A 21018-nucleotide genomic window follows, 5' to 3' on the forward strand; every position below is an offset into this window, starting at 1 on the left:
GCAGACTGTACTTCAGACGGTTAATTGCACTCTTTGCGAGATAGACAAGGAAAAGCCAGCTAGGATGGATCATACTTTGCTCAGGCAGGGAGCCTCGGCATTCCTGCCATTTGATATCCTGATATTCTAATGTTCTGATATTTAGATATTCCATTTATTGTTTTGATGTTCTGATATTCTGATATTCTGATATTCTGAGATTCATTTTTTTTTTCTTTTTTTTTTTTGGTTGAAAGAAGAGGAGGCAGTGAAACTCTCAGAATGTGCGACCGCCCTCATCATAGCCCTTAAAAAAAGAGCCAGACAAGATCATCAATAAGCAAACAGGAACGCCCCCAAGAGGAGGCAGACCCGTGCTTCGCTTCCCTTTACGGGCAGCGCACTTCAACTCATCGTCGAGAGTAAACTGTGTGTCTAAGTTGGAAAACGAAGACTAGAGATGTACTAGACAGAAATCCTGTAAGTACAGTCGATAAAGAAAAAATTACTTCACGGTTGAGCCGTAGTTTTATACGGATTTGGACCAGTCACAAAAAGGGTTTACTCAATCGGGGCTCAATGGGACTTGAGCGGAGGCTAGACAATATTTTTTCAAGACGAGCGGAAGGTGACTGTACCAGACCACAGTAGACGAGCGTCTGTTTTTACTTCGAAAGTATGTTTATGAACAGAATACCATGCAGAAATGTCAACTGCGCCGTTATTCACTGTATTCGCTGTATTCTATTGTAGAAATTTCTTGTGCGTTGAGAGTAATAGGAATGCCGCAGTCCCCACAACGTAAAATATGCAGACCAGCGTCCAGATAATGCTCCAGGGATTTGTACCGTCATGACGGTCAAGAAGCACGCCAACAAGAAAGACACCTAAGAGGGCAGGGATTGACCCTGCGGTGTTGCCGAGCGAGAAGATGAACCCCGCGTGTTGCGGACAAAAATCGTGCTAACGGGATAAGGAAGAATTGCGAGAAAATCAGGGATGAGCATAGACTGGTAAGGCAATATGCAGACAAAACCTGTGGAAAAAAGAAAATGATACCTGGTACGCAGACGCGCCGATCATCGTGAAACCATTCAAGGCCATGCCGACCATGATCAGGATCATCGCCAAGGGTGCCGTATGCGCAAAATTGACAGCTAGCAGTAAGAACAGACCTAAGCCGATGCTTCCAACTGTTTGACTGGCCCGCCGCACCGTTAATGTTGCCCATCCCCAGTCTTCAATGGCCTTGTCGCCCAAGTATCCTGCCAACAATCCCATGATACCTTGCACAGCGGATGGTACAACTACAATAGAAAGTCAATAGAGAGATATTCAAAAAGTGAGTAGGTGAGCAGCAAGGCTTATTACCTTATTTATTTCCTCGTCTCTTAACTTACCTGCGTAGTAACCGATCTTGCCGACATCTACACCATAGAAATCCAGATAGAACGTCGGCACCCACGATTGCATCACAAAATACCCGAGAGAGTTGAACAGCTAGTCAGGGTGATCATTGTTGACGAGAAATGTATAAAGCGTTCGAGTCAATTCATGGCTATTCATCGCTCTGCAGACAATGCGCGCAAATTCCGCAGCGTTACATACCTGTGAAAGAATAATAGCCCAGACCTCTCTTCGTGCCAGCAGCGCTCTCCACGGCACCGCTTCCTTTTTTTGTGCTCTCCGTAAACCGCCATCGCTACCGCCTGACCGAATCCGGTCTCGAAATGCCTGCCAGCGCGAGGACTGTGCTGACGCACCATCCATCCTATACACTAAATCATTTTCATCCGAGTTGGGCTGCATGGACGAAGTAGACGCCTGGAGCGCAGTCTGGCTGTCTTCAGAGCCTCTCAACGAAATATTATGCTCTGAGTGATTGATGGCTGGCAAGGACTGATAGGTCACTGGAGAACCGCCATTGTCAACGGTTCGAATTTGTTCACGTGTATCGCGCAGATCCTCTGCACTGCGTCGGTGATGGTATGCATCATCCTGCTCGGTCTGGTCCAGCTGCTGCTGCTCAAGAATCCAGTATTTTTCATGCTCGGTAATCCATCGGCACGATAGAGGGTCGCTTGCTCCCCAGATCTAAACATGACCACAAAACAATTGTACAAGCAACTTATGTTATGGTTTGAGCTGAAAGATGCTAGCATGAGACAGTGCACAATCTAACGTGCCTGCCAGATAAGGCTCCATAGGAGCCCAAGGGTTCCAAAGAGCCAAAAAATGCTTCGCCATCCCCAAGAGGACACCACTAAGGCTGAAGAGGTCGGGAGTGCAATCACAGATCCCATATATGCAAACGCTGTTACTGTCGCCACTGCTTTGGATCGTTCGCTGGGTGGTATCCAAGTTCCGATCATTGCGTGGATAGAGGGGTATGCGACACCTTCAAAAGAAACAGTTTCTCGATTAGGCTAGGTAATGCCTCGTAAGAAACAAATAACGATAAACCAACTGCTTTTGCTTTCTCATACTGACCTTCGCCAAGTCCGAGCGCGATGCGGACAAGAACGATCCAAAAAAGTCCGGATCCAGATGCTACTGGCGTCAGCAACGTGAAGACTGACCATGCCAATGCGCCTACAGACCATACAATAAAGAGTAAAAGACCCTTTAGGATACTGTTTCAACAGTCTATATCCATAACGTCCAGTTATGTTTCCCGGCTCCAACTTACCTATCGCGAGGACGGATTTGCCACCATATCGGTCCGCAAGGGCACCGCCCATGATCGGCGTCAGGATATAGCCGAAAAAGAACGAGGCGAGGATAAGTCCTTGCTGGGGTTTCGTATACCCGTATTCGCGCCCAATCGCCACAATACCCACAGCAACATTTGACCGGTCTACATGAATATGCAATACAAACAGCGCGGATTTGCCGTCGTTCAGTCAAAGCAGGTAATTGGCGTACAGACCATGACTAGGCTGCAGTTGTCTTTGACATACCTGCATAAGAGATCATCAGCCCAACGCCACTCATCAGCATGATCCAATAACGGCAAGGGATGATGCCTGGTAGTTTTATGACAGATGCATGGTCAATTTGCTGTCCAGACGTCGGATGCATGAAAAAGGTGATGGTGATGTCGAAGGAGATGGCGGGTTTCTTCCACTGCATTCATACTCACATACACACAGAACTCTGCGCCTCGCTTCGTCCAATTTTTTTTTTTCGAGCCTGGCTATCGCATTCCTTCTAGATGCTATGCAACACGTTCCTCTACTCCCCCGGGATTAGCGACCTTTGATTCCCCGGACGTTCGCTCAACGCCATCCCTAGTTCGCGCCAAACCCCGGCGTCAGCGTGAAAAATGGGGCGAGGTGAAGGGTTATTCCGAGGTGCGCCTAGCGAAATAACGGGTAAACCTTTGAAAGATGGAAATAGAGCGTGCGTAGCCTAACTAAATCCGGCCCAACCATCCACACCAGCACTCTTCCCAAGCAGCAATTGAACGGCGCACCCAATGCTCAGCTGCCTGCGATACAGGCTGTATAAGTTTTACCAGTGAGAGGCACGCAGAAAAAATGAGGTGCACAGACAGGGCTGGAGTCGCTAGAAAAGCGCCCGAATGGAAGAACTTGATGAATATAGTCTATACTGGATGCTGGATGATGCACTTCTTTGGAGCAAATGTACGGCAATCCGTTTTCCAATGGATAACTTTGTCTATACTTGGCTGGGATCTTGCCAGCTTGCATCGAGCGGAATCATCCGTTCAATGGGTCCCCAGGTCTACGTATAGCATACGTTGAAGGAGTATATGAATAAAATGTAATTTTGTCGCGCCACAAACATGATCGTCTGGGAATGATGACCAGAATTGTATTTTTGGACAAAGGGCGGAGGAGGTTCATGACCGCAGCCTTTTCTCTTGTTGTTAAAATAACACGACAGCCAACTGCGACATAGTACTAAAGTAAGGTAGAGAAAACGAGTATAGAAACCATGGCGGAGCAAACTACAACCTTTACCATGCCGTTTTTTATTATTACTTGCCCTCGTTGCTATGGATACCACCATCGTCCGTATCATGTTGTGACTATGTGCATGGCTGCTCCCACCGTTGTGGCCGCAGAGCACCGCAAACACACTCAAGAAAGTTGTCCATCTGGGTATTCTGATGCCTAATTTAGAGCTGGACGAGGATTTGTTTATTGCTGAGCGAATGATGTGGGCGTGGACAGAGAGAAAGAGGAAATATGTTAGGAGGATGGACGAATAACATCTGTTTTTGTGCTGCAGACCCGGGCTCACGTAACAATATTGGGTTTAGATTACAATTACCTCACACTCCTCATTTGCGCCATAGAAAACGGCTGCCTTCGATGTGCTGACACCGCTGTCGATGGAGAAATGTGAAGCACGCTAACAGCGCCTGGTATCCTTGATGTCTCATTATGAAGCTGTCCCTGAAGAATCTCTGCCATCTGTTAAGCCGGACATCAGCACCTGGAGTACGCACAGCAACAACCAACGCTGCCGGTGAGCTGCAAATTGACTACATAAAAATATACTGGCGATGACAATTGAATTGAGACGAGGCGATTGATGAGGCGTTGCGCCGCTTTTTTTTTTGTTATCTCGGTCAAGTATACAGCAGGAATTAATTTCCTTCTCCGAGTATGTCCCCTCTGCCGATGCTTAGTTCCCAGGCATGACTCTACTGCTGGTCTTCATCACTCTGCCTGCCTTCGCTATTAATAAACTCCAATGGCCGTTGGTGACAGTCCTCTGTCCAGCCGCACACTTTCACATCCGCAATTGCTTATAATCGTCCACCTGGCTTTTCCTCTTTTTCTTCTTCTTTACGACCCCTTCCTCGCTTTAATCCTCCCTTCAACCCAGTCCTCACCCCAGCCCACAGCAAAGCCCAGCTTTGTTGCCCTTCCACTCTTTCTTTTTTCTCGTTCGTTAACGACAATACCGCCCCCTTATACCATCCTACCGATTCTCTCACAAACGCCATCTTCATAATCTTCTCAAAATGGTCAGGTTCATTGCCGCCTCTTTCACCTTGGTGATCCTTACCTTCACTGCTGTCAAGGCCCAGAGTACCATCGTCATCTCGGAGTACCCTCCAATCAACGCTATTCCTCCTACTAACTCCCCTGAGGTCCAGGCATGGCTCAAGGAGATTGGTGACCTCTCTGGCGCACCCAACATCCCTCTTCCCAACCCCACTGCCCAGCCCCCACCATGCGCCAAGAAACCTCTCCCCAATGAGTAAGTCATCTAGTACCACTGTGATATAAAAGGGTTTTTATAATTGAGCAATTGATGTGTTCTTTTTTTTTTAATACCACACGGCGATGTGTGCCATCTCCATCCTCTCCGTACCTGAAACGCAGCGATAATTAATTGAACCCAATCTCATTATTCGTTCTCTTCCAGGTGCCACTGGACCTGTGATGGCTGCTCGTCTGACGATATCACCGCTTGCGCTGCCCCCAACACCTGGGGCTTGACCTTCGATGATGGTCCTTCGACTGCCACACCCGCCCTTCTCGATTTCCTCAAGAAGGACAAACTCTCTGCTACCTTCTTCTTGATCGGCTCGAACGTCATTCAGTATCCCGCCACTGTCAAGCGCGAGCTTGCTGAGGGCCACCACTTGGCTTCTCACACCTGGTCTCACCACGCCTTGACTACTCTGACCAACGAGCAGATCGTTGCCGAGATGAAGTGGACCGAGAAGGCTGTCTTGGCCGCCACTGGCCTGAAGCTCAAGTACATGCGTCCCCCATACGGTGATATCAACAACCGTGTCCGTTATGTCCTTAAGAAGATGGGTTACATCCCTGTCGACTGGACTGGCGATGCTTTCGATACCACTGACTGGAAGATGCCCAGTCTCACCGCTGCTCAGGTCACCGCCAACTTTGGAAAGTCCTTGGATGCCTATGTTGCCGGTAACAAGACCCAGGGTTTCTACTGCCTCGAGCACGACTTGAACAGTTTGACCGTCGGCGTTGCGCAGCAGTTGATTCCTCTGGGTCAGGCCCGTAAGATCAACATTGCATCCGTTGCTCAGTGCGAGAACGACGCCCAGCCTTATCAGCTCGGCGGTACTGCCGCCATGCCCACGGTCTCCGGTGTGACCCCCTCGGCTGGTGCTACCCCCAGTGCCAACGCCACTGGTACCGCGCCCGCTTCTGGACCCACTGTTGCTGGCAAGACGAGCGGAGCTGCTACCATGACGGCTGGTCTGTTGACGGTTGCTGCTGCTGCTGTTGTTGGTGCTGTCCTCGCATAGATATAGAATTTGAAAAATCAAAGATACATGATACGAATGAAAGTAATAAAAGTGCTGGTACGATGACCCTCAAAGCCATACAGCTTCGTTACATGTATCTTCACAAGTTTTGAAAGTCCAAATAACCCTCTTTCCTCTTTACGCAAACATAAGACATGGTAAGATGTCCAAATTCGTTTTTTGGGGAATGGATCTTCGTTCGGCGTCACGTCGGGGGCGTGCGTGCGAAATTCATAATGGGATGTAGCAATCCCACTACCAAGTCAGGAGAGGGTCTTCCAAACTATGTCCCGACAAACTGCATAGTCTTAAAAAACGCATGGAGGTGCTTTGCTTCATTGGTATGAAAACTAGAGAGGTTTGAATTGGCAGGATCTTTTGTTATCGCCGTCGATTCGGTCGTATGGCTGAATATAAATGAACGCATGAAATGCAGATGGCGATAGATGGATTTTATCTCATATTTAATAGAGCGTTGACATAACCATCGATCCTAAGGTGTGGGTCGTTGTGAAAGGCCCAGATCTATAATGTGAAGACAATATCATTATATTACACGACTAATTCTCTGGATGCGTCTAATCGAATCATTTTAACTTTAGTACATCGCAAGGTACATCGCGAATGCAGACGATATACTTCTCTCGGCCCTCTCGATTTCCCTCGCTCAGCCTTTCTACTCTCGAAGCATAATGATAAAAAATCTGGGAGTGGGAAAAAGATTGAGAACATTAGGATTGGTCTTACTGGAGCGATGGAAAGTACAATCCCTGCTGAGGTCTCCTTGCATAAACGTGGTAATGGACCCGACGGATCCTGCGGCCGATTTTTTTTTGTATACCCTTTACCAGAAACAATACTCCAGGCATTCAAGTCAACGTCGCACTGGATGGTCCATGCAGCAATGCATTCGGCAAGCAATACGTGTCCCGTCACATAAAACAACTATGAGGAACGACTGAAGACCCATGCGAACCAATTCTTAGCTATTCAGGTGCTATGCCTGAGCCGTAAATGCAGGATAATTCTGGCGTGTCCCCATATAGGACAACGCAAAAGGTCAAAGGCAAAGGACATATTGGAACTATCAGATTAGGCCTGACCTCCTTGAATTCTCTCGGATATCAAGGGCACAGGAGGTCCTCAAGGACATGCATACAACACTACTGAGAACGGTCTTATCTGGCATTTACTCTGCCTGCTCAGGACGTGTCCCCTTCGTGCAGGGAAACCAGAAAAAATAGACTACTACTCCGTGGTACCTCTTCCGGATGCACGAGCACTGAGTAAGAGGGCCTTTAAACTGGGATAGGGAGAGAAAACGACGCGACAGCCGAAATGTAATGTCGCCACGATCAATCAGGCATGTCGAACACGCGTTATTTTTTATTTTATAGGGCAACTTTTACCTGATTCTCGGCTTCTGTGAGACGAAGAATGATGGTAACAAGCATGCTGTTCTATCCACCTTGACGGCTGGGCGTATTCTTCTTTCTCCTCTCTCGATGCGATGAGTCCATCGTACTACTTCAGTGCTTTCTTTAGAACGACAAAAGGTGAGTCCCTTTGTAACTCCTTCTTCTCTCAAGCTTACGCTTCCTACTGTCCTACTGAGATACATTATGTATATTTTCATGTATCGTATCCCTTGAATCACCCTCTTGGTAACGGAAGCAGGCTCGAGTGGAAGGGCCGGACGGCGGCGTTTATCCTCTCAACTGGTCCTTCTGCGACCGTTGATTGCTGCGTAGTATTCCAAATGAAAACGCGATCACCATCCGTTGGAAAAAGCAACAGGCGATGCCAGTCAACCTCGACCGTTGCAAGTTGGAAACAGAGCGGGTAATGGCAGGAGAAAGAGGGGGAGGACGACCTGCAAGGCTTCTTCGTTGTAAATTATAATGATATTTCTTCTCACCGACTGCTTGGGTCAACGGCAGGTCGTTGCTCCCATGGCTCCATATCCGATGCAGGAGACGCGCACCCCTTCACATCTGCGCCGCTTGCTTTGCCTTCTAACCCGTGCGGTCGTTTCCCCCTCCCATGTCGGTGCCTCAATGTGTCCCATGCGCCAGATTTAGCTTCCTTCCAATCAGGACGTCATGTTCCCATCCATCCAACGCATCCATGAGTTCATACCTAGGGTGCACTGTGCGATGTCGACTAATTTAATTCAACTGACCAATCAACGGCGCCAGGGGTTCTAGCGCGTCTCATTAGTATTGCAATGTTTTATGGGATCTGAAAGCGAGTTAAGGAGACAGAAGGATGGGTTAGTTTATTTATTATGCGACCGGTAGGGGTGCTATAGATCCAACCCAGGGCTTAGTAGCCCAGATAGTATGGACTCCACGCTCCCACCTGTGAGGGAAGCACGGTATGACTGCCCACAGATCTACTGCTTCGCCTTGATACATCACAGAACCCCCTCTTCCATCTTCCTCTCACTCACTCCTTTCCCTTTCCCTTTCCCTTTCCCTTTCGCTTTCCCTTTCGCTTTCCCTTTCCCTTTCGCTTTCCCTCTCCCTTTCCCTCTCCCTCCCCCTCCCCCTCCTCTCCATCCTCCTCTCCATCCCCCTCTCCCTTCCTTCTGGAGTTCCCTTTTTTCTGTTTCTTCACTGCAGCCCTAGCGTCAAGTAGCAAGCACAGGCAGAAAACAAATAAATAAAACTAAATAAAAAAAACCTTCCCCTCCCCACTTAAACGCGCAAAGCAATTCCTCCTTGGTCCTTCCTTTTCTTCTTGTTTCTTCCCTCTTCTCGTTTCATTCCTTTATTGAGATATTGTTCCGCGTGTTGTATATATACGTAATGTATTGGTGTGAATGCGAGTGTGCTTCAAATGTCCTGTCAAGAAATCTGTTCTGAGCACCACCTCCAGACGCGACTCCTACGCGCTCCTTCTCCCCACTCTGCCGCCTCTCATGCCATTGGTCCTTCTTCTCATTCAATCAATCCTCATTCAAGTCAACTCCACTCATCCCTTCCTTTTGTGCTGCTCCATCGTCTCGGTTACTGTCTCTCCAAACAACCAGTTTGCATACACATTTCACACATCCGCAGAATCACAAAAAAAGGGGGGAGGGGGAGAAGAGAAAGAAGGGATCAGAGGCTGTCCGAACCCTCCCCAGGACCGTCACCACCGACAAGCACCACCACCCCACTCGATTATTTTTAAATCCGCAGAAGGGTCAAAGGGACGCGTCCCGCTGTACGGATGCATATCTGGCTGCCCTGGCCCTCCTTTTCCGCCGATGGTGTCTGTCGGCAGTAAAAGGTCCAGAATGTTTATGCCAACTGCGGAGAGGGTACCAGAGCACATTGAACCACAATCTCTCCAGTCGTGGTCGTGCTGGGGGACCGATGCCGCCCTGTGCACTTGAAACGACACATCCTGTGTTCCCACTGTCACATCGCTGTGCTTCTCTCCCTCGTTTTGTGTTCCCATTCGGTGGTCTTTTTTAAAGTTCCTTCCACAGATCGAACTTCTTGGCACCTTCTTCGCTCTCCTAATATCTTTCTCTCTCTCACTCGCTCCTACCATCCTATCCCACACTCAAATCATACATAGCCCATACCATTGACTCGCGCACGAACCATCGGCTGCTCCCCATTGCGGCGCCCGCCCCCAACCACCGCCGATCTTTACACCCCGAACACAATCCTCAGCAACCTCCTTAGCATCATCCTCGATCACCATCCGCATCCCATCGTCGCCAGCAGCGACCGCAGCAGCCATGTTCACAGCCATCTCTTATCCTCCATCGCCATCACAGCCTTGCTATCCCACCCCAAATCAGTACGAAGCAAATCAGCACGAAGGCGTGGACGCTTGTAAGGAAAAAATAACCAGGGACATGTCACTTGAACACCAGCTCCTCAGCCTCAGTCTAGGAGATGATGATCCACAGGAGATTCATGACCAGCAGCAGCCCTTTACATTCGTTCATAGCCCCCATGATTCTCCCTACTACGCCGTCCACCCTCTCGACAAAGTGGACTTGCCCAAATATGAGCATCACCCCATCAAAGACAAGGATAAAGTAGTCAGTACAGGCCGCAAGAGCAACAAAAACGGCAAGACCAAGGGCAACGGCCCCTTGGCGGCACTGTCAAAGCGGTTCTCACCATCTCTTCCGCCCCGATCTCTATCGACTCCTGCGGCATCGACCTTGACTTCATTTGCAGCTGCAATGACAGCAGAGCCTGGCTTTAACGGTGCTACTCTCCTTAGCGCCGACTCCAGACTTGGATCTGAATCAGTTGATGCAGTAGAGCCGTTGCCTGGCCCTTTTAGAGACCACATTCGGCACCACAGCGTCTCGGGGCTTCCCTCTCAGGATTCCAAAGGATCCCGGTCCTCATGCACCTCCTCGTGTTCAGCATCGTCAGCATCATCGTCGTTAACGTCGTCCACATCTTCTTCGCTTTCTTGTTCAGCAACGTCCTCTTCTTCTTCCTCATCTCCTTTCTTCTCTCCCTCTGAATTTTACAACTCTCTCTTTGGCAACAGCCACGGTAACAGCGACATTGGCAACAGCAACAGCAGCAACCACAACTACGACCATAGCATTGATCCTTTATCCTCAGCACCTTCACCATCGCTATCATCATCTCTATCCACTTTGAACCCACCAATTATTGTAACGACCACCACTAAACCTACAACGATGGGAGGAGCAAGACAAATACGATCAGGTTCATGGACGTCTTCGTTCTCACTTTCGTCCCTGTCAATCCCAAAGAACTCTACCCGCGCTGCAACCCCAGACACTCTGTCGCCAATCGGCAGTCGATCACCAGAGTCATATCCCCTACCATCAGCAGGAACCCAGACACGTTCAAACCCACAGCCTTCGATTTCCCAATATTCAAACCCTGTATCCCCAACTGGAACGTTCCCTCCTTGCTCCTCATCCTCAACCTCAACATCTCCGCCCTGTGCCTTCTCACCAATGTCGCTCCCACCCCTGCCCCTCTTTGTCTCATTATCACCTACAACGGGTTCAGCATTGCATTCGTCAAATTCCCTGCTATCGATAGTACAGGGCGACGATCATCCTTCTACCCCGCACTCCATTGTGACCATGGGCGCACCCCTGACGATTGCATTTCAATCAAATGATCTGGGCGGCATGGTAACTGCAACAGAGGCCCGTGCAATGTCTGGCAATGCACACCCTCAAACATACGCGCAGCAACACCCCTGCGCCGTCCATACCCCGCCTCAGGACCATCATGGAGCCCAGTCATTTGAGGCTGGAGCGAATCGGTTGGAGATGTGCCTGCCAAGTCGATCGAACAGCTCGGCGCCGGTTGTTGGCGCCAGATCGCTAGCCCCTCCAACATCCTTCAAGAGCTCGTCATGCAACTCTGAACCAGGGTTCACCAGCGGATCTCGTCGTAGCTCCAAAGACTCTCTGTAAGTGGTTCTCTTTATTACAACTGTGGTCTCTGCATGCGCGCACAGGCAGAAAGCGAACAAAAAAAGAAAAAGAAAAAGGCGGATCATATGGGGTTTACCTAAACGAGTGTTATTTTTGTTTTCTACTGTCTGATCTGGTACGACCACACCTCTAATGCATCCAAAATGAATAATGCCGCTCATGGTAGTGATTCTGTCCCAGGGGTGACATTGGATGACCTGGTGGACCAACTCACCATTCCGGATTATGTCAACACGCTTGGTAAGTGCCCTGCAACATTCTCCTGGTCCAGACCCTGACGCAATCATCGAGAGGGGTTATCCTTGGTCGCACACGGTCTGCACCGGTCATCATCATCAGTATGATACGATAACCTCCTGTGTGCCCTTGAAACATTCTTCATCTTTCAGTCCGGTTCAGCTGCTGGTGGGGTCAGCTGCAACTGCAGTGCAACCAGTTAGTGTACCAGAAGATGGAGGGAAAAAAGAAAAACCACATCGACTTCTTCATGTACCGATCTCGGTGCTATCACCCCCACCCCTTCCCCTTCCTCCCCCTCTCTCCTTCCTCGCCTGTCTTCATTTCTTTTCATTTTCTGCACGACGAACCCCTTGCTCACCACTCCTACCTCCTGGTTTCCACCCCTTACCTTTTCATTTCTTGTCTTCGTTTCCCTCCAATAAACACAAACACAAATATATAATTTTTAGAGCAAATCGCTAGGACCAAGGTCTTCCTACTCATATATCGAAAGTTCCTTCGACCCCGTGAACTCTTGGAGATGTTCATCAGTCGGTTCGAGGATCTGGGCGAGTTTATTGATGACGACGACGAAGAAGCCAGGAACACTAGACTCAGGTAAGGAATAAAATGGATGGGATGCGTACATAAGGATAGTCTAATAATGAGCACTCTGAGCAGCAGACATCGTCCTCCTAACGTGTAGCAATTGCTCTCGCGGCATCTTTAGGGTCTGTGCGTGCATTTATTATTGGCTGAAGCACCATCCCAATGACCTGATACATCGACAGACAAGGCAGCGCGTCGCGTCGTTCTTGCGAGAGCGCGTTGCTTTGTTCCCATGCCTGAACGAGATCTATGTGAAGCTCCTGCCACTGTCCTCAATTCACTATTTCAACAGTTGGCGCTGGACCTACAGCAATAATAGTCCCAATTCCAGAAGCTCATCCATCTCTGGGTCGAGCTTTGGCTCTGGCTCGGTCATTATGGATGATGATTCCGATTCGGGATTCTGTGACACAGCGGCAGCTGCTGGTAGCAGAGGCGGCGCACTCTGTGGGCATGAGATGGATGAAGATTGTGAATGGGGTCTTTTTGACGAGGACGAGGCCCTGCCCGAGACGAAAAAGTCGATGAGTATGGACAGTATTGCCCCCTTTGCCCCCTTTCCGCCACCAACCCATGGATTCAGTCACAGCCGTACCCCGTCTCGGTTCTCGTTCTCTAGTCTACCTCGCGACCGACGCTCAAGCACTGGATCCCTTATTCACTCATCACCCTGCGACATGGACTCGTTTGTAGCCAGCCGTCGTGGATCAGCCTCCTCGGCTTCCTCGGGCCCCTTGGGTCCCACAGGTCCAGGTCACAACGGCACTTTGAATCTGCCAGCTTGTGTGCATGCGCCGACGAGTTTTGCGGAGGGTGACATGACACCACTACAACTCCAGCCGATGGGTTCGATCCCGTTCATCAACAAGCGGATCAGTAGCCAGGCATACAGACAGAAGGTTACTTCATACGGAAATGCCAATACCGGTTCCAATACAGCATTAGTCTTCAGGGACAATGCTGAGGAAGTCTCTATGCATCCGTTGCAGAGGAGGTCAAGTCCGGTCCCTCCACCAATCGATTACTTGCCGATGAACACGCCGTTTATTGAAATCAAGGACGCGGCCATTGCTGCACAGCTGACTTGCGTTGAGTTTGGGCTGTTTAGGAAGCTAAAGGTAACCAAAAAAAAAAAAAAAAAAAAAAGAGTTGGGAGAATATCTATGAATGCTCGCATGCATGCGCGGGAGAACCAGAGATCGTAGATGGCCAGAAAGTATACTGACAAGTGTAAGAGATGCTTTCTGTTATTTTTTTAATCCTCTAGCCTAGAGACATGCTGCGCCAAGTTTGGAAGACTAACAAGGGATCGGCCTCGTTCCAGGCTTGCATCGCTCATTTTAACTTTATCTCATCGTGGGTCGGCACTATGATCCTGTCGCCCTCCAAAGTCAAGAACAGAGCCAAGATGATGGAGAAGTTCATCAATATTGCCAGGGTGAGTGGCTCGGCCTCATTCGGATAACATCAATATGTGACCAAGAAAGGGATGGTCGGTCGGTCATGATAGATCAATAGATTAACCCTGCTGTGTCTGATACATCTTAGATCCTGCGCGGCATGGGCAACTTCAACACAACGATGGCGATCATCGGAGCGATGAATACGTCCTCGATCCATCGACTGGTTCAGACCAGAGAATTGTTGCAGGGAAAGGATGTTTGGACGACGTTCAAGGAACTGGAGCACCTTATGAGCTCTGAACGCAGCTTTTATGAATACCGTCAGGCTCTCAAGGCACAGAAGTTGCCGTGCATTCCATATCTGTAAGTTTGACTGAAAAGAGGTTCAAAATGTATCTTTCGTATTGGGCGAAGCAACAAACATTAAACTTTTTTTTTTCTTTCTAAAATTAGTGGCGTTCATTTGGGCGATCTGCTGTCGATCAGCGAGGGCAACCGCGACTTTCGCCAGGACGGAACCATTCACTGGCAAAAGTTTTGTCTGCTCACAGAGGTCATTTCGACCGTGATGCACTTCCACACGGAGTCGTATGGGATCCAGCCAGACCCGTTCATCTCCCGGGTGATCACAGACACACATGTTCTGGATGATGAGGAGCTGTACACGAAATCCGTCGGCACCGAGCCTGGGAAGCTGCACCACTCTCGTAGCCTCAGCAAATTCAACTTTTTTTGAAAAAAAAAAAAAAAAAAAAAAAAAACCAGCTCGCATCTGTCTCCCATCATCCCTCATTCATTGTATATATTCATTTTTGCAAAACAAACAAGCAAACAAACAAAACCCCTCTTTATCGCCCAGCTAGCACCGTACTGCTACCACATTCGACACATCTTCATTGTACATTTTTATACTTTTTATTATCGCAACGCCGCGCCTTTGATCCTCCACACTACTGTTCTATTCACACGGGTAAGAACCATCTCTCGTAATAAACACTATCCCTTAGACCGTTTCAACTGGAAAGAGAGACAACCACCTAGGATAAAGTTTAACTGATACGGCCAGTACAGTTATTCTTGCTGGGTCGGCGAAGGGGCTCTAGGCGAGACAGGCTACTGATCCATTCGAGGCCAATATTAGCCAAATTCTGAGCGCCCACGCAGTCCCTGTCTAGCCATCTCTGGCACCCATCCTCAAGACAGACGGACGCCCGATTCGCTGGCTTTGCCATTCTTCGGTCGTTGATTTGTCGTACACAGCTTGGGCATTTCGATGACGTGAGATACTCATCCGAACAAACGACGGTGTACCCGAGGCTGTTTGCCTATGTAGTGCAATGGCATGCGGAAACATGGCATCAGTATCGACACTAGACTGAAAACAAGCAAATCGCAACGAATATCTTCAAAAAAATACCTTGTGGAAAACATACCCCTTGAAACTCTCGTGTAGCGATGCCAGCCTGGTATGAGTGTTGAAGTTTCCTGACCCGTATACAAACATCGCCGGTCTCGTTGGCCCAGTATGCATCCCGCCTTGTGGGTCCACAGTTCGCAATGTCCCATGCACGGCATGATCCTTCTCTGCCCGGCTTGCCTTTTTGAGCTCCCACAGCTTTTTTTTCATCGAACGGGATCCGTAAAAATCGCGAAATGGTTGTAGGACATAGCTGAACTGTCGGAGGCCGTGCCGGCGTTCTTCCATGCTTACGAACGACGACGACGGCAGCGAGGCTTCCAATTCCGATATGATAGGCGTCCCGCATGTGTACCCACTCAATTCTGCATCGTCTTTGATTGTGACAGTGGCCCGTTCGCGTTTTTTGGTCTCCAGCGCGGCTCTGAATGACAAGTTGGGACTGTAGAGAGCGGAGCGTCTGATAGGCAGGTTCGTGACTTGGTTCGGTTTTCGGGGGTCCAGCGCACAAAATGATGCTGAAATTACTTCACCGGGGTCCACCCTCACCCCCACAACATTCTGGAGGCCTTGATCGAAAGCCTTTGCGAGAGATCCTTTGTTAGGAAATCGCGATGTAATCTCCGGGATCCGCGCCTTAATTTGGATGACTGCCAACGTCGTCGTATGTCAAATGCCATTAGGTGGAGCTGAACTCCGTCTGTTCTCATCATATTGCTGATGGCATAGTGCTCCTTGACGCTGTCATTACTTGGGAGGTCGGGGGGCACGGGGGACTCCGTGCCTTCGGCAGCTGCTTGCTTCCTAGCCTTGTGATTTGCAAAGACCCTCTTCATGTACCCATCGAGTGCAGCTTGGCCGTATGTGTTTGGATGGTCCTTCAGCAATCGGTTCATGGTCGTTGTTTTCTTGCCATATGAAGTCTGGTTCTTGAGGGGATCCGCCTTGATCTCGACCTTGTCTCCGATAAACAGTAGTCGGAAAAGCTCCCCATATTTCTCTGATGCAAGTTCGTGGGCCGTCTCGGAAGAGCAGACTTGAGATTCCATGATATGCCGCGTAGGGTGCGTCTTTGAATTTGAATTGCCCCAAAGAAGTGAAAGAATGGCAGCCTCAGAGCACAAGATGAAAGAGTCTCCCAACTTCGACACTGAACAGAAAATAGGACGCAACTCCGACGGCATACGGAGAAAGTACCTCCACCAAGTTTGGATGTACCCCTTCTTAAATGACATCTCGTCTTTCTGTTTATCGCCGTCGGAGCTCTCGTCATCCTCAACTGGAGGAATATCATCCGTGAATAAACGAGCACGCTTCAGCTAATAGAAACAAGAAATAAACGTAAGTTCACAGTGGAAAAGCAAATCGACGCGAGATATGTCTTGTTCCGGACAGTGGAAATGTTACCTTATCCACGATGAACTTGGGCAGTCTCTGGAAATGTTCCCGAACCGCGGTCCGGACCTCCACCGCCAGTTCCGCCTGGATGACACTCAGGGGTATATCTTGGCAGTCCTTTGTCAGTGCGCAATATGAAAGAACGCTCTGGAAATCGTCATAAATCGAGCGCGCAATTGTTTTCGCCTGAATTGCCACTGAGTCTTTAGGTGGTCTCCCGCGGGGCGCTACTGGACCATTCAGAATCAAAGAGATCAGATTTCTGGTGATAGTTTCTCCATATGCCTTGTGCAGAATGAGATCAAGTGGGTCCGCATTCTTGTCCTCCTTGTGCTGGACTTCCGGAACACTCGCTTGATTGACATCAATGTCCATATTATGTTCTGGTGCCGGGCGCGCTTGTTCTGGGTTGCATGCAGTGGCAGTGCGGACTTCCTCCTGGATTCCTGATCCATTTGCTTCATCAATACCCAAGTTCTGGTCTGGTGTTGAGCGCGCTTGATCTGAATTGGATATGGTGGCGGCTCTGACCTCCTTGTAGAGAAAAAGTTCAAGCGCTTTAAACACGAGAATACGAGTTTGGCTCATGATGTGGACCGCCTCATTGATGCGTTCCGCGACGATCTTGGTCTGGGCTACGCTCAGCTTCGTGGCGCGGTGCAGGCATCCTGTGATCGACCCTGCAGTCATTGTGGTAGTCTTGAAAGCCTCCCCGAACAAGTGCTTAGTCAAGTTAGCTCCGGCTCGCCTCTCCGCTTTTCATCATTTTCCTCGTCCTTCTTGGGGTTCGTCTTGATTTCACTCGTGGCCTTAGGATTATCATCCATGCTTCCGCCCTTCTTCTTCCGCGGGCGCGGTTCCTCGGGGTGGACATCTTTTTCAATGCGACCTTGTCAACCGGGCATGACTGGCTGACGTCCACGACAACACGAGGGGAATAACGAGCCGTTCCTGCTCTTGTACTAAGGGATAGTCCCAAAAATAAAATAAAATAAAATAAAATCAATAATATGATTGTATCAAAGCGACAAAGCTGTAAAAGGACGTAATGAATTTGAACTCGCAACAAAGTCATACGGCAATCATACCTGCTTCGTCTCCATTTTGCCTCCCGGGCTTTTTTACGTCTTGTTTTGCCTTTGGGGCGTCGCTTTCTCCGTTGCTGGGCGTTCCCTTTCTCGTGTCTGCGGCGACGGCGTCGGGTCTGAAGAATCATCTGCTGTCCAGGCGTCTGCAGGCTGTGCTGGACAGGGAAGAAAACGCCAAGCCTGCAGAAGTGTCGCTGGTGAGTGTATCGGCTGGAGGATTTGTCCGCAAGGCTCGAGTCATATTTCTCCTTTGCAGTTTGCACTTCTCGAGCTTCTGGAGTATGCCCGGTATTCTCTCGTGGGTCGTGCACGATGGCGTAGCGGAGTCAAGGTAGTCCTCACGCACTTGAACGAAAGCCGAAATGGCGTGGGTGTAGTCATCCACACCCTTTTTTTGTCCTCCTCTCACCCGTTGCAAATACTCTTGGATCAGCTCCTTGATAATCTCAGCTTCAGTCGTCTTGGATCCTGGCGCGTCCATTGTTGATTCATCGCCTGCTCCGGTCTCGGTCCTCGTCTCTCGGATGATCTTGGTGTTTCTTTGGAAGCCGTGCCACGGGAGTGCCTTGGAGTAGTCGTCCTTAGTAACGATTGATGCCAGCAACAGCTCACGGTCGCAGGCGAGGTCCAGAGACTCGAGCAGGTCAGCCTTCTTGTACGTGGTAAGCTCTCGGTACTTTCCGACGGGTACAGTGATTTCTCTAACACCTTGATATACCATCATATCACTGTCGGCGGTAATGATTGCGAGGTCGTCTTTGTTGTTATCAGCTTGATACAACTCGGCAATATACGTGTCTGCTTGGAAGGGACATTCGCAGGTGTGCCACTCCAAGATCTCCAGCCCATTTCTTATGTCTGCCAGCGCTGCCTTGGATGTCTTGTACGCGTTTCGATATTGCTTATACAGGGGGGCCAAAGAGTCGCTGTTTTCTCCTATGGCATTGTCAACTCGCACCTCCAGAGTCTTGATCCGGTTGCTGAGGGATATGGCCCGATCTTGTCGCTCTTGAGACTTTTGTATCGAGGCCTTTCCGTCAAAGTGTAAAACTGTTGTCGATTTGCTAAAGTGCTTTGACATGATTTTGTTGAGATCATGCGCTATGTAATCGTAGTTCTGTGACTAGAGATGAGGCGGGAGCGAGGGACGAAGCAACAGAACATGTGTCAGCACTTGGTTGCTATGCTGCGTAAGCTGATACGAAACCATTGGCACATTTAATTACCTGCTCTGTTGTTCCAGGTCGGTCTGGTGTCAATCGTCCATTAGGGCCAATGAACAGTGCAGGATGTTGCACTCCGGCAGCCTGTACCTCGCTCGCATAGCTAGAGCAAGCCTTTCCTCGCTTGGATGGAGCCTCGGAGAAACTCAGGGCGCGCTTCTTGATGCCGCTTCTCCTGCTAGTGCTGGCGTCTGCAGCAGAAAGCGCGCCTTGCGCTGCTGAGGCTGTGGAGACTGCGAGGGCTGTGGGGGCTGCGGGGGCTGCGGGGGCTGTGGGAACTGCGAGAAAAGTCGCCGTTGCTGTTAGGATAGAAGCCGCTGATGCGCTGGTAGTTGTCGTAGCCCTTGCCTCAGCTCTCGCTTCCTTGGCGACTCTGTTAAACGTCGCTTTGAAGGTCCTTGTTTGCAAGAATCCGAAGTACAGACTTGAGACATCGACATGAACTTTCTTGTTCTGCAGATCATAAGCTAGCGTTCCTTTGGTGTCTTTTATAGCTTTGGGTAGCCCAGTGACTCCCATCTGGTACAATAAAGGCCAAGCCAAAGTAGACAGCTAATGAGGACCAAGTTTGGTGCATGTATCCATTCGCAGAAGCATTCAAGACTCACGTTGAGAATATGCGACAATGCTTGAGGGCTGATAAGGGAGTGGATGAGGAAAGGAGTGGGGTCAAGGATATGAGGAATGATGTTTCTTTTAAGACTCCAAAATCTACGTCCAAAATGTTTGTATGTTCATGCACTATGTTATGGAAATTGCAGTGTTCACACTGATCATCGATTATTTCATTCGTATCTAACAGTGATTGATCACTGTTCTCATAAACCACCTAGACTAGGGCAGCGAAAAACTGCAGTTGCTGCAAGATAATGTATTTCGTGTCAGGAGAGGCGGATAGCAACAAGAATGAAGGCAATCATTTATTCTAGACAACTGGGTTGTTAATTAACAACGTGAATTTCTCCAAAGGCCCCCTGTATTCCTTTGCCAGTCACCCTTAAAATAATTCGATATGAAGGATCGATTCATGGAAGTTATTTTGTGCTAGGTCCGCTAGGAGCTATGCGAGATTTTGGTCAATGTGCAGAATATGTCGCCCTCTTGAGTAGACCCCGACCTTACTGGTCCTCTGCTCTTCGTTTATCGCTTTCCAGCTTGCCGAGGGACTCCACATGGTGTTCCGGAAAGATTTGCGCGAAGTTGTTGAACATTGTGTGGACAGACCAGAGTACGGTCCAACTTGCACTTGAAAACGTCTGTCAGCAGTCAGAGGCCCACAAACAATAACTGGAGGATCAAGAGCCGAGGAAGGAAGAGTAAGAGGGCCATGGTGCTTTCGAAAGTACTGTTAGCCGGTGGCCCTTGTTCCTCCAACGTTTTCGTATTGCTGAGTTGGGCAAGGCGATAGAGGTCTTCTGATCCAAGGCCATTCGCCGCCGCGTTGAAGTAGAATCCCCATTGTGGACACAGCACCTTAATCATGGAGCGAGCCTTCCCGCATTCTCAAACACCAAAAACAGGCAACGCTTGTGCTTCAGTCCTTCCTAGGACACGTTTGATCTGAGTCGCTGGGGGAGGGAGAGGAGGGGCGGAGCGTACTGTATCTGGAGGAGGCCCGCAAAAGAGCAGTCAGCGCCAATACGTCGCGGGGGTCGAATCAACCACTGAACGCCTCGGAATCCAGCGCGTCAAGTAGAGTGACATCGTGTTTGGCGGCAGTGAGGACAGGGATCGAAACGAGCCAGATAGTGAGCGCGGCCGTATCCACGTTGCTGAACCCGGCATCCTTCTTGGCCTTGATGCTCTTCTTGAGGCTGTATACTGTGTCCGTTGAGGAGATGACCCTTGACATGGATTGTCCCTCAGCGAGACAGAAGAGTGTCAGGATGTCAGTCTTCGAGTGGGGATTGCGAGAGAAGGGCGAGGGAGAGGGAAGAAAGAGATGGAGTGATGGAGTGATGGCGTATT

At 49.4% G+C, this 21018-nt stretch overlaps 7 protein-coding genes across 7 annotated transcripts; 4 read left to right on the plus strand and 3 right to left on the minus strand.

Moving 5' to 3' along the window:
• Window positions 1–723: 723 nt before the first annotated feature.
• Window positions 724–3060, minus strand: BC939DRAFT_500912 (major facilitator superfamily domain-containing protein; the record flags this gene model as incomplete). The annotated part of the gene is made up of 8 exons (XM_051560099.1): window positions 724–942; window positions 1039–1286; window positions 1380–1479; window positions 1588–2073; window positions 2301–2377; window positions 2470–2571; window positions 2669–2836; window positions 2940–3060. The coding sequence occupies 8 exons, from the start codon at window positions 3058–3060 to the stop codon at window positions 724–726; spliced, it is 1521 nt and encodes a 506-aa protein (XP_051414867.1).
• Window positions 3061–4978: 1918 nt separating this feature from the next.
• Window positions 4979–5737, plus strand: BC939DRAFT_382096 (putative chitin deacetylase; the record flags this gene model as incomplete). Its single annotated transcript, XM_051551767.1, has 2 exons — window positions 4979–5217; window positions 5386–5737. Coding segments are annotated over 2 exons (591 nt in total), but the record flags the coding sequence as incomplete, so codon positions are not given.
• A 3366-nt stretch (window positions 5738–9103) lies between these two features.
• BC939DRAFT_72710 (uncharacterized protein) lies at window positions 9104–9806 on the plus strand. The gene has a single exon (XM_051561862.1). It carries the CDS (start codon window positions 9171–9173, stop codon window positions 9627–9629), a length of 459 nt encoding a protein of 152 aa, XP_051414869.1. The 5' UTR covers window positions 9104–9170; the 3' UTR covers window positions 9630–9806.
• A 461-nt stretch (window positions 9807–10267) lies between these two features.
• BC939DRAFT_72718 (uncharacterized protein) lies at window positions 10268–12058 on the plus strand. Its single transcript, XM_051561863.1, has 2 exons — window positions 10268–11668; window positions 11860–12058. The coding sequence occupies exons 1-2, from the start codon at window positions 10440–10442 to the stop codon at window positions 11969–11971; spliced, it is 1341 nt and encodes a 446-aa protein (XP_051414870.1). The 5' UTR covers window positions 10268–10439; the 3' UTR covers window positions 11972–12058.
• Window positions 12059–14008: 1950 nt separating this feature from the next.
• BC939DRAFT_72754 (ras guanine nucleotide exchange factor domain-containing protein) lies at window positions 14009–15006 on the plus strand. Its single transcript, XM_051561865.1, has 2 exons — window positions 14009–14287; window positions 14378–15006. Exons 1-2 carry the CDS (start codon window positions 14082–14084, stop codon window positions 14658–14660), a joined length of 489 nt encoding a protein of 162 aa, XP_051414871.1. The 5' UTR covers window positions 14009–14081; the 3' UTR covers window positions 14661–15006.
• Window positions 14660–17911, minus strand: BC939DRAFT_526873 (uncharacterized protein). The gene is made up of 5 exons (XM_051561389.1): window positions 17825–17911; window positions 16749–17697; window positions 16093–16660; window positions 15358–15991; window positions 14660–15249 (listed from the first exon to the last, which is right to left on the minus strand). Exons 2-5 carry the CDS (start codon window positions 17427–17429, stop codon window positions 15096–15098), a joined length of 2037 nt encoding a protein of 678 aa, XP_051414872.1. The 5' UTR covers window positions 17430–17697; window positions 17825–17911; the 3' UTR covers window positions 14660–15095.
• Window positions 17628–19716, minus strand: BC939DRAFT_72748 (uncharacterized protein). The gene is made up of 4 exons (XM_051561864.1): window positions 19659–19716; window positions 19054–19569; window positions 17828–18950; window positions 17628–17701 (listed from the first exon to the last, which is right to left on the minus strand). The coding sequence occupies exons 2-3, from the start codon at window positions 19567–19569 to the stop codon at window positions 17952–17954; spliced, it is 1515 nt and encodes a 504-aa protein (XP_051414873.1). The 5' UTR covers window positions 19659–19716; the 3' UTR covers window positions 17628–17701; window positions 17828–17951.
• Between the last annotated feature and the right edge of the window lie 1302 nt (window positions 19717–21018).

Source organism: Gamsiella multidivaricata (assembly GCF_025024155.1).
Source record: "Gamsiella multidivaricata strain RSA 2152 chromosome Unknown BC939scaffold_15, whole genome shotgun sequence".
NCBI classification, from domain to species: Eukaryota; Fungi; Mortierellomycota; class Mortierellomycetes; order Mortierellales; family Mortierellaceae; genus Gamsiella; species Gamsiella multidivaricata.